Below are 14,015 nucleotides of genomic sequence, written 5' to 3'. Positions count from 1 at the left end.
CTCAAGTATCCTTTAGGGTCTCGCCCTGACAACTCGCACTCTGCGTGCTAAACGCTGCCCCCAACCCCTTTCCGTTCTCAGCCTTCGCCGTTCCCGGCCATCGTTGTTTATTCACATACACACACATATGGCATAGTTAAGTAAATACTTAAACACACTTAGTGGGCTACGCCCTGCAACACACTCACATAGGGCTGTGCCCTGCTCTACGGGTACAACAGTTTTCTTACCTGTGTCCCGAACTTTCCAAGCACCGATGTCCCGAGCACAGTCCCCTAGTCCGAGCCTTGCCGAAACCATAGTCACAACGCATCAACAATATTCATCCATCAAGTTCTAATCCATTAAATATCTTTGGGTCATAATTTTAATCTTGGGGACCTTGAATTCTATTAATCCGGGTGATAAAATTCATCCCGAGCCATAACTTTTGGATTCCCGAGCCTAAATCCTCCTTAAAGTCCAAAAAGGCACTAAGCGTCGCAGCCCTAAGAACTCATGCCGCGGCCCCTAGCTCAACCCGAGGCCCAGCCTCATTTCTGCCTACACGTGCTACGACCTTGCCTATAGGGCGCCGCGGCGCGCCTCCACTTCCAGGCCGCCCAAATGTTCTAAAGGGTCGCGGCTCAGCAAGAACAATTCCGCGGCCCGACCCCTCGAACCTAGAAAAACCCACCATTTTCTCTACCAAAACCAAGCCAATTACCCCTAAAATCATTCTAACAACTTAATTTAATCATCTTAGAAGTTTTACTATGATTCCAACAGCAAAACCTAATAAACTCTAGCTTCAAAACTCATTAAACCCAAAATTCAATCTTCAACTTCAATACCTCAAAAGAACTAAGAAAATCAGTCAATAACCACTGAATTAACTAGCTAAAATCACAGTTGATGCTTACCTTAGCCTCTGTTGAATCCTCAAAGTGATGCTGAGTTAATCCCCAAGTCAAGAGCTCAAATCCTTACTTAATTCCTAGCTTTTCCCTTGGTTTGGCTGAGAGAGAAAAATGAGAGAGAAAGAGAGTGTTTTGGGTCGGTTTCTCCAAGTTCCTGAGTATTCCTTTGGTTTTGTTTTATTTACTTAATCTCTAAGGTTACCTCAAGGCTCGGGGTACCAAAAAGGTCCCCGAGGACAAAATGGTAAATTTCTCCAATATTCCCTCATAAACATTTTATCTTCAAATATATCTCCAAATATTTATTTCCATAACTCGATACCCCATAAAACGTCTAATACTCGAAATACCCCTCGACTCGCCCCGAGTCAGGTTTTTGACCTCGTTGTGACTTTCTAGCTAACGACTCCCTAGGACTGTCTTAGATCGTGCAACACAAATATATCGCAAGTGTATCACAATTATCACATTTATGTCCTCAACGGGCTAAAATTACAAACATGTCCCTAATAACAAAACGAGGCCCACATGCATATTTAATTCACCTAAACGTGCATTTCTAATCACATATTCATACAAATTCACATATTATAATAATAAATCACTTATTGTCCTCCAGGCACACTAATCAAGGCCCTAAGCCTTATTGGCAAATTTGGGACGCTACAGGGTGGCTGGGATGTTTCCGTGTGGTTGGGGCAGTTGGAAGGTGGATGTCGAAGGGTCTCTTCTGTGTGGTTGGGGTGGCTGGCAAGGAGATGGTGTTGCCCGTTCGGTTCTAGGAGTCTGGTTTGGGTTCATAAGCGGATGATGGTGACTAGCATGTTGGGAATAGTCTCTCAAATTATAGTTCTTGCTTTATTATTTTCATGGTGGTGTTTATTAATCACTATCGCTGTGTTGGTTTTGTAGATTCTCTCAGTGTGCATATCCTGGACAATACTGAGATAAATCTCTTTCAGATCTGGAAGTGGGTGTTATTCAATTGTTTATTGATCTCTTATCTCATGATTTATCCATGCTATGCACTAGTTCTCATTAGTTTGGTAGATCTTTGTTTTATTTTGTATTATTTTAGTTTGAATAATGAAATTGTTATTCCTCGTTATCTTTTGGAAGATCATTGGCTTGTACTTACTGGTGGGGTTGGTATGTCATTTGCTTATTTAGAAAGAAAACTTAGTTTATTTTGTACTTGTTGAAAGCTTGATTACTTGTGATTTATTGGGTTGAAGTTTTTTTTTTCTTTTGATTATTGTAAACAACTTGGTAAGTCTATGTTGGTTGATTTTGCTCTACCAATATAATTGTCTTATAATGAACTATGCCCAATTAATCTATTAATAGATATTTACTTTATCTTTAAAACAAAAATTCTCAATTTTTGTCATTAATTCACCTATATATGGTGGAATTATTTTTGACTGGTCTAAAAAATTGACAATCTATAGTAATTTCCATCTTTTATTTCTCTTTATCTTTGTGAGGAAAAAAAATCCAAATACAAATCCTGACAGAGTCTATTTTTATTATAATGTAATATTTTTTTGATGGATATTATAATTTAATATTAAAAATTGACTTAATCAGATTAGGGGTGAGCAACGGTCGGTTTGGGCGGTTTTTTCACAACAAAAAATCCAGAATTCGGTTTTCGGTCTGGATTGGTGCAATCCAAAAACCGACCGAACCAAACCAGTTTAAAAAAAACCGACCGTTTTGGACCGCGGTTTGGTCGGTTAAACCGGCCAAACCGAATTGATTATTGTTTTTTTTTTTGAAAATTTTAGTTAAAAAATTAAAAATTTTGGATTGTTGGAATCTATTTTTGTGCGTTTTTAAAACATAAATATATAGAACATAATTACATTTACAAATTTTAAAGTTTGAAACATAATTAAAGGTCCATAAGAGCATAACATAATCTCAAATCACAACACATCATCAAAAGTCTAATACTCCAATATCTATTAGTTCAATCCAAGACACAACCCAATTAAAAGTTAAAACCAAAAGACTACAACCACAAATCTCAACACATGATTAAAGTTTAAACTTAAAGTCCAAAGTCCATAGTCCATAGTCCATTACAACACAAATTAAATCTAAGTCTAATCGACTACAACAACACAAATCAAGTTCAAATTTCAAAAGAATAGATAGAAAACAAAGTCCAATCCAAAATCCAGCATTCATTCATTTCATGGCCTGCATCAAGCAACCATGACCACCTGCTCCTAAGACAAAAGAAAGAATAAAATTATAATGTATATATAACACATGCTACATGGTACTTTTGAGAGAAATAAAGCTACTAAACTACAATCTTAGAATTCAACTAGTTACCTTGAGATTTCAATTGTTCTTATCGGTCCCACTCCTAGAACCACTGCCAAGATTCTCAGGTACATAGGTAATTGTTAACCGAGATTTTCGGCAACTCTATTAATAACGAATATTTACTGATAATTATAATGAAAGCAGAAGATTAACACGGGGTTTTTACGTAGTTGGGGCGTTAACTAGCCTTAGTCCACGAGTCTATATTATTAGAGCTTGAAGAACCTTTTACAATGGAGTTTTCTCTCTATACTTTGACAGGGTTACTATCTTTTTGGTGAAAGGAGACCCCTTTTACAGTGTTCTGTAGCTTATATTTATAGGCTTAGGGGAACACTGGGTCTGGGCCGAGTCCGACCCAGGCCCATCGGAGAAATGAATATATGTGGCCTCTCTAGTGGAGGCCTAATACAAAAGGGACAAAATACATAAATTCCAAGCCAGCCAAGGCCCAACAGGTTGACCTTAGGGCTACATCTCGCCCGACAAAACGACGCTTTTGGTCTGGCCACTTCGAGTCACGAGGCAGATTCAGGAGACAAGACCAGTCAGAGTACTTGGCTGCGCAGGCCTGACACATCGGCGTGCAATCCCGAGGTGACCTTTTCTGCAGGTGAAAAGTGGGGACAACGCCCACGTGGAATGAGGCGGCTTCAGGGTCCTGGACGCTTGGCCCCTTCAACCGGGGGTGAGGTGATCCGGGTCCGTTTACCTTTGTCCCGCTTCGTTTACCACAGGCCCGGACCGTATCAGGGTTTGGGACCTGGACGTGTAGGCCTCGAGGGTCCGAACGCTCTGTGCACCACCCGGACTATCGTCGCGGAGGACGGACCCAGAGGGACATTCCAGACCCCTCCAATGGGCCCCGACATGCATCTCCGGTCCATACCCTTCCCCTTGGACACTCCGTACCAAGAGGCCTTGGGCCGGGCCCGCATGCTTACGTGGCCCCTGAAAATGGGCTTGGACGAGGACTCTGAGCCCATGCAGGAAATGGGGATAACATTTACCCCCCAAGCCTTCGCCTAGGTCTGCCAGGAGGAGGGTTGCATCGTCCCCACGATGCTCGCTTGGTTGCCTCCCCAGTTCCTGCCCGAATTCGTAGGTTCAGGACAGAGGGCCGCGGCATTGGTTGGATGCTTGGCCCGGATCGTTTACCACGATCCGGGGGCATTTACCTTTGTCCCGCTTTACGGCAAGGATACACGTGACACCAGGTGATTGCTGCACGGGTCTCGAAAGGTCGCCTAGCCCTCCCAAGGGTCGCTAGGCCTAGGCTAGGGTGTCAGCGCACGTCTCGAAGCATCCCATTCGCACGGGGGCCATCATTAATGCCCCTGGGACGAGGTGGACCGTAGGATGGGGTGACCTTTGGCATCCGTCACTCTTGGGCCGTCAGATCTAAGACAGCGAGGATCCAACCTGAAAGGACTCATAAATGTCCCTGCGCGATTCCTGATCGTCCGATGAGGAGACACCCGTTCGTTGGATCGTGGGCCAGGGCTTAAGGTCACTATAAATACCCCACGAAAACCACATTTGGCACTTTTACCTCTTCGAACCAGCTTAAGAAAACGCAAACACTACTCGAGCTTTGCATGTCCGACATCGCCGACGACATACACCGCCATCTGCTAGCTCTGCACCGCCACCTGTTCCCCAGAACCCCAACTTCTGCTCTTCTACCTGACGACGCATCTCGGGTTTGTCCTGTCGACGAACTACTGTACCGGCTGCGCCACTTCAAGAACGAGGTTCTGCCGTCCTTACAGTCGGACAACCATCACCTTCTACGGTCGACACCTCACAGTAAGTTCTCCTAACTCTCTTGACGACTTTATGAACCTGTGATGTTCTTTTGATGCGTGCGTTTAGGCTCTATGCTTTAGAAATTGCTAGGAAGGCTACCTGGTTCGGGTTGCTCTGTATCCGGATGCCTCCCGGACAAGGGGCGGGCCTTAGTAGTCTCCTCTCCCGATCAGGGTCTCGGGGCTCTCCGGAGTCCCGGACCTGATCCGACGGGACTCCAAGCAGTCCTTAGGAGACTCCCCGTACCTTGACCGACTTTCTTGGGTTTAGGTACTGACTGCTTGGTTTTTCTTTCTTTGTTCCCAGGTCGTCAGTTATGGCAACGAGAGTTACGCTCCATTCTGAAGAAGAGGTCAATAGGGCCCCTGTCATCGTTCCCAGTACCAGACGCCTAAGGGCAACAGGTGGGAAATGGACGTGACTGCCAACTCGTTCCGGAACTACCGAATGATGCTGCTCCTGGAGCAGTGTCTGGGCATCGAATCAACTCCGGGCCTCTTTCACAACCGCCTGGCCAGGCTCGAGGAGCGAGCGCATACGTCCGTGGAAGGATTCGGAGCCTGGAGTGCTGGCCATATCAGCGCACCGTTTCCTGCGGTTCCTGACGTATGTGGGAATCGCACCGTTCCAGCTTCTGCCCCAAGCATACCTTCTACTCGCTGGATGGCGGGTGTTTTGCGCCGTGAAGGAGATTGCGAAGCCCACCCCTGCGGAGGTCTTGTACTTCTACAAGCTGGAGCCGCAGGTTAACGTCAAGGACAAGACCCTGGATGGCTTTTATAGGCTGAAGCCGCGGAGCAGTTATCCCGCTCCTACCAGCTCCTGGAGGCATCCCCCGGACGTCAGGCATTACTGGTTCATGACGTCCGGGTTCCTCGTGGACAAGAACCCCACACTGTTGCTGGACTTCCAGCGAGTGGGTAAGTATTTCCCTGGACCTTTCTTTTATCCATCTTTTCTACTCGTCTCTTATCATATCTTCCGGGTGGCAGGGCCCTTTGCTCAAACTCCCCTTACCGGGTTCATTCTGGAAAGGAGGAGATTTTATTCTAAGTTGACCGCGGAGGATCTGGACGTAGGGGGCTACGTCATGGATGACAATCTCCGACTAGTTGGGATGCTCGCGGCCACCCATACCACTGTTATCCCGAACCTTCGGGGCATCCCCTGCGAGAAGAACGTCGACGTCCGGGAACAATTGGCCCTGGACCACATTGCCACTGTGGTAAGAGCGGCGCGGGCTGACGCGGCCCAGCGCAAGAAGGGCCAGGCCCCGGCGGAAGCGGCCACCTCAGAAGAGCTGGAGGAGCTCTTCGAAGATGCCCTACCAAACGCCGGGACTCCCGGGCCTAGCGTATCGGGGCGAGGTAACTCCCCTTTAATCTTAACGTATGCTCCCCGAGTCGGGGACTTAGCTAGGGATAGGCTAGTACCCCCGGGCCCGCGTTTGGGGCCGATGGGGAGATAAGGCCTTCAGTTCCCGTCCCTGTAGGCTCAGAGGTCTTCATGTTCTTATCCGGGTTCCTCCAGTACGGGGGCTTCTTGAACCCGGACGACATAGGGGATCGGGTCCATTCATTTGCTTTAAGGGAATTGAGTCTCGCCCGGGGCCTAGACGAGGGTTCGTCCCGGGTCATTTCTAACTTTGATTTGTGTGTTTTCCTGTTTGGTTTATCGTCCTAACTCCTTTTTCTGTACTTTTACAGAGGACTCCGACATGTCAAACCCGGCCAGCGAAATGAGGCGGCTCATCAAGGACAGGGCGGCCAAGAAGGCGGCTAGGAAGAGAAACGAGGTGACGGGCCCGGAGCCCTACCTTACCGGGGAACTATCCGGGACAAAACTCCGTCCAGGCGAAGGAGCTCTGGCCGTGGTCCCCTTCTAGGGCGTGGAGCCTGCTGCAAACTTCGCCTCCGACCCTCCCCCCATGATTGATTTGGAGGCGGGCGCGACTGTCAGCCGGAGCTCCGGGAAGAGGGGCCCGGATGCTGACGTCGGAGAAGGCAACACCGGGAAGAGGCCCCGGACGATGCGGGCCGGCTCGACTGAAGAGTCACATGGGGAGAATCGGCTGACCGCGAAGGAAATCCCCGCACCGCCAGTTCTTCCCCTACGCCCGACTCTTCTCGAGGAGGGGGAGTCAGCCCTGCAGGATGAGCAGTCCCGGCTGATCAACCGTACTTGGGAAAACGGCCGGTGCTGGAAGGACGACACTTACAAGGCCCTGACGATCCGTCGCCAGGTTGAATTCTCGGATCGTCCTGCCGAGTTCAGCGCTCCCCAACCGATTGTGGACCGGCTAGTCGCCGAAGCGGGCTTCCGCCCTAAACTCGGCCAGGACACAGCCCCCCTGGCGGCTGATCTGCTGGACCAGGTTGGGAGCACCATGTCCAACCTTCAGCTAAAGAGGTACGCCACGATAGCCAACCCGGACGTACTGTTCATCTCCTAGGCTCTCTGCCACCAGGCCACTGCGGTAAATTTTACTTCTCTTATACTCCTTCCCTCATTTGTTGATGATGGTTTCGTTTTCTAACTTTTCTTTGCTCCAGGTTGATTTGTTGTCCCAAAGGAGTGCCGATCTGGTGGCCGAGCTTGCCATAAAGATGGAGACGGCCAAGCTGGAGGTTGAGGCGGCCGTGAATCAGAGGGAGGCTACCAAGGAGGCTCTTGGCCGGGAGACGGCCCGCATCCAGGCAGAGGTGGCCCGTGTGAAGGCGGAGCGCGAGGAGCTCGGCCGCGCCAAGGCCTGATTGGAAGAGGAGTTATCCCGGAAGACAAAGGATGCTGATGAACGGGCGACGCTCTTGGAGACGGCCGCGGCACAGTCTGCCCTGGATAAGGAAGAGATCCTGGCCTTGAAAGCCCGAGTCTGCGAACTGGGCGATTCTCTGCTTCAGGAGAAGGCGGCGCACGAAATGACCCGTCACAAAAAGGAGGAGGCCGAGGGCCTGTTGGATGTCACCTTTGACGAGGCCATCTACATGGCCTGGTGCAAGGATAAGAGTATGAATCTTCTTGTCTTCCCTGATCCTGAGTCAAAGCGGGCCGAATACAAGGCCAAGGAGAGGGAGGATGCGGACCTCCGGGCCTTGTACTTTTATTAGTGTTTTTTGGCTTGTAATTAAATTTAAAACACTATTACCTTCTTTGGATTTTTACGAAGGCTCCCTTCCATTGTTCCACGTAGAAATTTCATTTTGTTGCCGCTATTAACTGATTGCAAGGGTTTAGTCCCGGTTCCAACGGTCTGGACTAGACCCAACGACCTAACTTTCCAAGTTTCTAATCCTGGCACCCAGTCCAGGGCCCTCGGGGCTTGGTTTAACTTGGAGTTATGTTCTCCTTTTATCAGTTTTAGGCCCTGGCTTTGCCCTGGGACGAACCGGATGCTTTTATATCCCGGACGTCAATTTTCCGGATCGGACGAGCCTTGAGCCCCGTCCTCTTTATTTTACTTCCCCGGACATCACTTGTCTAGGGTGGGACCGACCTTGGTCCCGGTCCTTCTTTACATGATACCCCCAGACATCGTTCGTCCGGGGCGGGATCGGCTTTTGGGGCCCAGTCCTCTGCTTTATAACCCCGGACGTCGTTCGTCCGGGGTGGGACCGGCCTTGGGCTCGGTCCTCTTTTATACCCCCGGACATCGTTCTTCCGGGCGCGGGACCAGCCTTGGGCGTGGTCCTCTTTATTTTATACTCTCGGACGTCATTCGTCCGGGTGGGACCAGCCTCGGGCGTGGTCCTCTTTTATATCCCCGGACATTGTTCGTCCGGGGTGGGACCGGCCTTGGGCTCGGTCCTCTTTGTTTTATACCCCCGGACGTCGTTCGTCCAGGGTGGGACCAGCCTCGGGCGTGGTCCTCTTTTATATCCCTGGACGTCGTTCGTCTGGGGTGGGACCGGCCTTTGACTCGGTCCTCTTTATTTTATACCCTCGGACGTCGTTCGTCCGGGGCGGGACCAGCCTCGGGCGTGGTCCTCTTTTATACCCCCGGACGTCGTTCGTCCGGGGTGGGACCGGCCTTGGGCTCGGTCCTCTTTGTTTTATACCCCCGGACGTCGTTCGTCCGGGGCGGGACCAGCCTCGGGCGTGGTCCTCTTTTATACCCCCGGACGTTGTTCGTCCGGGGTAGGACCGGCCTTGGGCTCAGTCCTCTTTGTTTTATACCCCCAGACGTCGTTCGTCCGGGGCGGGACCAGCCTCGGGCGTGGTCCTCTTTTATACCCCCGTACGTCGTTCGTCCGGGGTGGGATCGGCCTTGGGCTCGGTCCTCTTTGTTTTATATCCCCGGACATCGTTCGTCCGGGGCAGGACCAACCTCGGGCGTGGTCCTCTTTTATACCCCCGGACGTCGTTCGTCCGGGGTGGGACCGGCCTTGGGCTCGGTCCTCTTTATTTTATACCCCCGGACGTCGTTCGTCCGGGGCGAGACCAGCCTCGGGTGTGGTCCTCTTTTATACCCCCGGACGTCGTTAGTCCTGGCGGGACCAGCCTCGGGCGTGGTCCTCTTTTATACCCCCGGTTGTCGTTCGTCTGGGGTGGGACCGGCCTTGGGCTCACGTCTCCCGGACTGTAGTCCGAGCCGGGACTAGCCTAAGCTTGCGCCTCGCCAGGTGTTTGCTTATACCTGGGATGGTACCCCCCGCAAGTGAGCGGAGACAGGTCTGGGGTCACTTGAGAAAGATTTAGCATAGTTTTGACAATAGCCCTTTATGACGTTTTGCACACGTCATTTCCATTGTTTAAAAAGACATTCGCCCTGAGGCGTACATTGTTTACAACAAAAATATTAAACTGGGAAAAACTCCCGGACTATTGATAGTATTTTCGGAGATGCTCCACATTCCAGGCTCGCGGGACTTCCGAGCCATCGAGCCGCTTCAAGCGATATGTTCCGGGGCATACCTCGTGTTGGATCTCATATGGCCCCTCCCAATTAGGGCCCAGAGCCCCCACTCCCGGATCTTGAGTAGCAGGGAAGACTCTTCACAGGACTAGGTCGCCGGTTCCAAACTTACGGCTCTTGACTCTGGAGTTGAAGTGCTGCACGATTTTGCCCTGGTACATCTTCAGCTGCACTTGCGACTCTTCCTAGATCTCTTCGATGAGATCTAGCGATTCCTGGAGTAAGGCGTGGTTCTAGGCGGGATCATACGTGTCGCATCGATGGGACGGGACGGTCGTTTCGATTGGGATGACGGCTTCGCATCCATAGACCATAGAGTAGGGGGTGTGTCTGGTTGACGTCCTCTCGGTCGTCCGGTAGGCCCACAGTACTCGGGGGAGTTCCTCGGGCCATTTGCTCTTACAGGCCTGGAGCTTTTTCTTCAGTGTCCCCTTTAGGATTTTGTTCACGGCTTCTGCCTGCCCGTTTGCCTGAGGTCTGGCAACCGCGGAGAAGCTCTTCACTATACCGTGCCTTTCACAAAAATCCGTGAAGTGGGCGCTGTCGAACTGCTTCCCGTTGTCGGACACGATTTTGTAGGGGAGGCCATACCGACACACTATGTTGTTGATGACGAAATCTAAGGCCTTTTTGGAGGTGATTGTGGTCATGGGCTCTGCCTCAACCCATTTTGTGTAATAGTTCACAGCCACAATGGCATACTTTACCCCTCCTTTCCCGGTCAGGAGGGATCCAACAAGATCGATCCCCCATACTGCGAAGGGCCAGGGGCTATTCATCAAGGTTATCTCTGTCGGGGGGGCCCGTGGGACCTTCGTGTACCTTTGGCACTGTTCGCACTTGTGGACGTAGTCGATACAGTCTTTCTTCATGGTTGGCCAGAAGTATCCTTGGCACAGGATCTTCTTGGACAGACTGGGCCCAGCAGTGTGATCTTCGCAAAAACCTTCATGCACCTCATGCATGATGGCGCTCAGCTCAGTCCCGTACACGCACCTGAGGTAAGGCATGGATAGCCCCCGGCGGTAGAGTTTTTCGTCCATCATGACGTACCGGTGGGCCTGGTACAGGAGTTTCCTGGCTGCGGCCCGGTCGTTTGGAACTTCCCCGGTGGACAGGTAGCGGATCAGCGGTCTCATCCAGGAAGCGGAGTGGTCGACGGTGTGGACGGCGGGGGCCCTGATGCTCGGGACGGGGAGATGGTTGACGAGAACCAGTCCGGCCAGCTCGGCCTCTGCGTCAGTGGCCAGCTTCGCTAGTGTATCTGCGAAGACATTCTGCTCCCGGGGGATCTGGCAGATGGAATGCGCTGCAAATGTCTGGAGCATTTCCCTCGTTTGAGTCACGTATGCCGCCATTTTCTCTCCCTTGGTCTGATATTCCCCTGAGATTTGTCTGACGACTAGCTGGGAATTGCTGTAAATTTCCAGGTTCGCTGCCCCTACCTCCCGGGCCAAACGAAGGCCAGCTAGGACAACTTCATGCTCCACTTCGTTGTTTGACGCTTTATACAGGAAACGGAGGGCATTTTGCAGCTGGTGCCCCTGCGGAGACACCAAGATGATCCCGGCCCCGGCCCCATTCTCGTTCGAGGCTCCGTCCACGAAGATTTTCCACAAGGGTGTCGCGGGGGCTGCGGGAATATTGTCTTCCGGAGAAATCCCAGAACATTCGACGATGAAATCGGCCAGAGCCTGTCCTTTGATGGACACCCTGGGCACGTAAGATATATCGAACTGGCTCAGCTCCATGGCCCACTTCAGGAGTCTTCCCGACGACTCGGGCTTCTGTAACACCTGTCGTAGGGGATGGTTGGTTAAGACCTTTATGGCGTGGGCCTGGAAGTAAGGTCGAAGCTTCCGGGACGCCATCAGTAGGCAGAAAGTCAACTTTTCGATCAATGGGTATCGAGATTCTGCGTCTAGTAACTGCTTGCTCACATAGTATACCGGGAGTTGTGTCCTTTCTTCCTCTCGTACCAACGCGGCGCTGATCGCGTGCTTGGTCATGGCCAGGTATAGATACAGGGGCTCCCCCTCTACCGGTTTCGCCAGGATTGGGGCTTTGGCCAGGTGTTCTTTCAACTTTTGAAAGGCCTCTTCGTACTCGGGCGACCACTCGAAACGCTGGCTTCCCCGAAGGACGTTGAAGAAAGGGACGCACTTGTCCGTGGCTTTAGAAACGAAACAGCTCAGGGCGGCTACTTGCCCCGTCAGGCTTTGCACGTCCTTGTGCCTCCGGGGAGAGGCCATGTCGATCAGTGCCTTGATCTTGTCTGGATTGGCTTCTATTCCCCAGAAACTCACTATGAAGCCCAGGAACTTCCCGGAAGCCACGCCGAAAGTGCACTTCTTTGGGTTCAGCTTCATCCCGAACTTCCGGATAACCGCGAAAGCCTCCGCCAAGTCGTCCGAATGGTTCCGGGATGTCTTAGACTTGACCAGCATATCATCGATGTATACCTCCATGTTTCGCCCTAGCTGGGCCCGAAACATTCGATTGACGAGCCTTTGGTAAGTTGCTCCGGCATTCTTGAGTCCGAAAGGCATGACTATGTAGCAGTAGATGCCCTTGTCGGTTTGGAAACTGGTATGTTCCTGATCAGCCACGTGCATAGATATCTGATTGTAGCCGGAGTAAGCGTCCATGAAGCTCAAGATCTCGTATCCAGACATGTTGTCCACCATTTGGTCGATCCGGGGTAGTGGGAAACAGTCCTTCGGACAGGCTTTGTTGAGGTCCGTGAAGTCAATGCACGTTCTCCAGCTTCCGTTCGGTTTCGGCACCAGGACGGGATTGGCCAGCCACACGGGGTACACAGCCTCGCGTATGAAGTTGATAGAAGTCAGCTTCTCAACCTCCAGTTTAAGGGCCTCGGCCCTCTCTGTCCCCAAGGGCCTGCGCTTCTGGCGGACCGGGGTCGCGTTTGGGTCAATACTTAACATGTGGCAAATGATATTGCGGTCGATCCCGGTCATGTCGGAGTGGGACCAGGCTAGAAGGTCTTGGTTTCCCTTGACTTGGGCGATGACGGCGGCCCGAATGTCTGCCGACAGGCTCTTTCCTACTTGGATGATCCTGGTCGGATCGGTTTCGCTGATGCACACCTCTTCTATTTCGTCCATTGGCTCCAGGACACGATCGTCCCCTATCCGCGGGTCCAGATCGTCCTCTTCCTGGACCATCCTCTCAGCAGGAGGGAGGGGAGCTGGTTCAACGAGCTCCTCTCGGACCATGTATATGGGCCGGGCGGAGACATGGTAGCACTTCCGGGCGCTCTTTTGGTCTCCCCGGACGGTCCCTACCCCTCCGTTGTCGCATGGGAACTTCATGCAAAGATGGCGGATGGAGGTGATAGCCCCGAACTCGACCAGTGCGGGCCGCCCAAAAATGACGTTGTAAGCGGTGGGGCAGTCCACCACTACAAAGGTACAGAACTTGAACGAGTGCTGCAATTCACCCCCCAGCGTAACCGGCAACTGGATCTTCCCCATGGGGAGAAGCGCGTCTCCGTTGAAGCCGTAAATTTGGGTCGGGCAGGATGCCAGATCTGCCTCCATCAAGCCAATGGCTATGAAGGCGGGCTTGAACAACAGGTTGACGGAATTTCCGTCATCCACCAACACGCGGGACACCAACTTGTTGGCGATTTGAGCATCTATGACCAACGGGTCGTGGTGCGGAAAGTGGACGTTGCGGGCGTCGTCCTCCATGAAGGTGATGGGGAGGTTTATCAATTTAGGGCGCTGGGCTAGAGCCTGGACCAGGGCGCAAACTTCTTGGTCGTGGTCCAGCTCACTCAGGTAGCACTTTTGGTCATTCCTCGATGGCCCTCCCAGGTGAGGTCCGCCCGAGATGGTTGCCACATGTCCGTCAACTCGAGTGGGTGCTGCCCCGGTGGGATAAGGCGATCCGGGGCTGGGAACTTGCGCGGTGGGGGTCCCCTGAGGGGCCTGTGCCGGGTGTCCCTGCGCATACCCTCCCTGGGGGGGGGGGGTATGCCCAAGTCGTTCCCGGGGCCGTGGGCTGCCCGGGGCTTGCTGACATGCCCGGGA

At 51.9% G+C, this 14,015-nt stretch overlaps 1 protein-coding gene across 2 annotated transcripts; it reads right to left on the bottom strand.

The window, feature by feature from the left end:
• Nucleotides 1-2,840: 2,840 nt before the first annotated feature.
• On the bottom strand, nt 2,841-13,705 carry LOC133807107 (uncharacterized). 2 transcript variants are annotated; one of them, XM_062245265.1, is made up of 2 exons: nt 3,246-13,705; nt 2,841-3,136 (listed from the first exon to the last, which is right to left on the bottom strand). In XM_062245265.1, the coding sequence occupies exon 1, from the start codon at nt 13,671-13,673 to the stop codon at nt 10,194-10,196; it is 3,480 nt and encodes a 1,159-aa protein (XP_062101249.1). In that variant the 5' UTR covers nt 13,674-13,705; the 3' UTR covers nt 2,841-3,136; nt 3,246-10,193. The 2 variants fall into 2 exon arrangements, with proteins under 2 accessions (XP_062101249.1, XP_062101251.1); XM_062245267.1 differs by having other exon boundaries at nt 2,841-3,130.
• Nucleotides 13,706-14,015: the final 310 nt, after the last annotated feature.

Source organism: Humulus lupulus, chromosome X, assembly GCF_963169125.1.
Source record: "Humulus lupulus chromosome X, drHumLupu1.1, whole genome shotgun sequence".
NCBI classification, from domain to species: Eukaryota; Viridiplantae; Streptophyta; class Magnoliopsida; order Rosales; family Cannabaceae; genus Humulus; species Humulus lupulus.
Note: the sequence above shows the minus strand (reverse complement) of the source record. Positions and strands in the feature narration are given on the sequence as shown.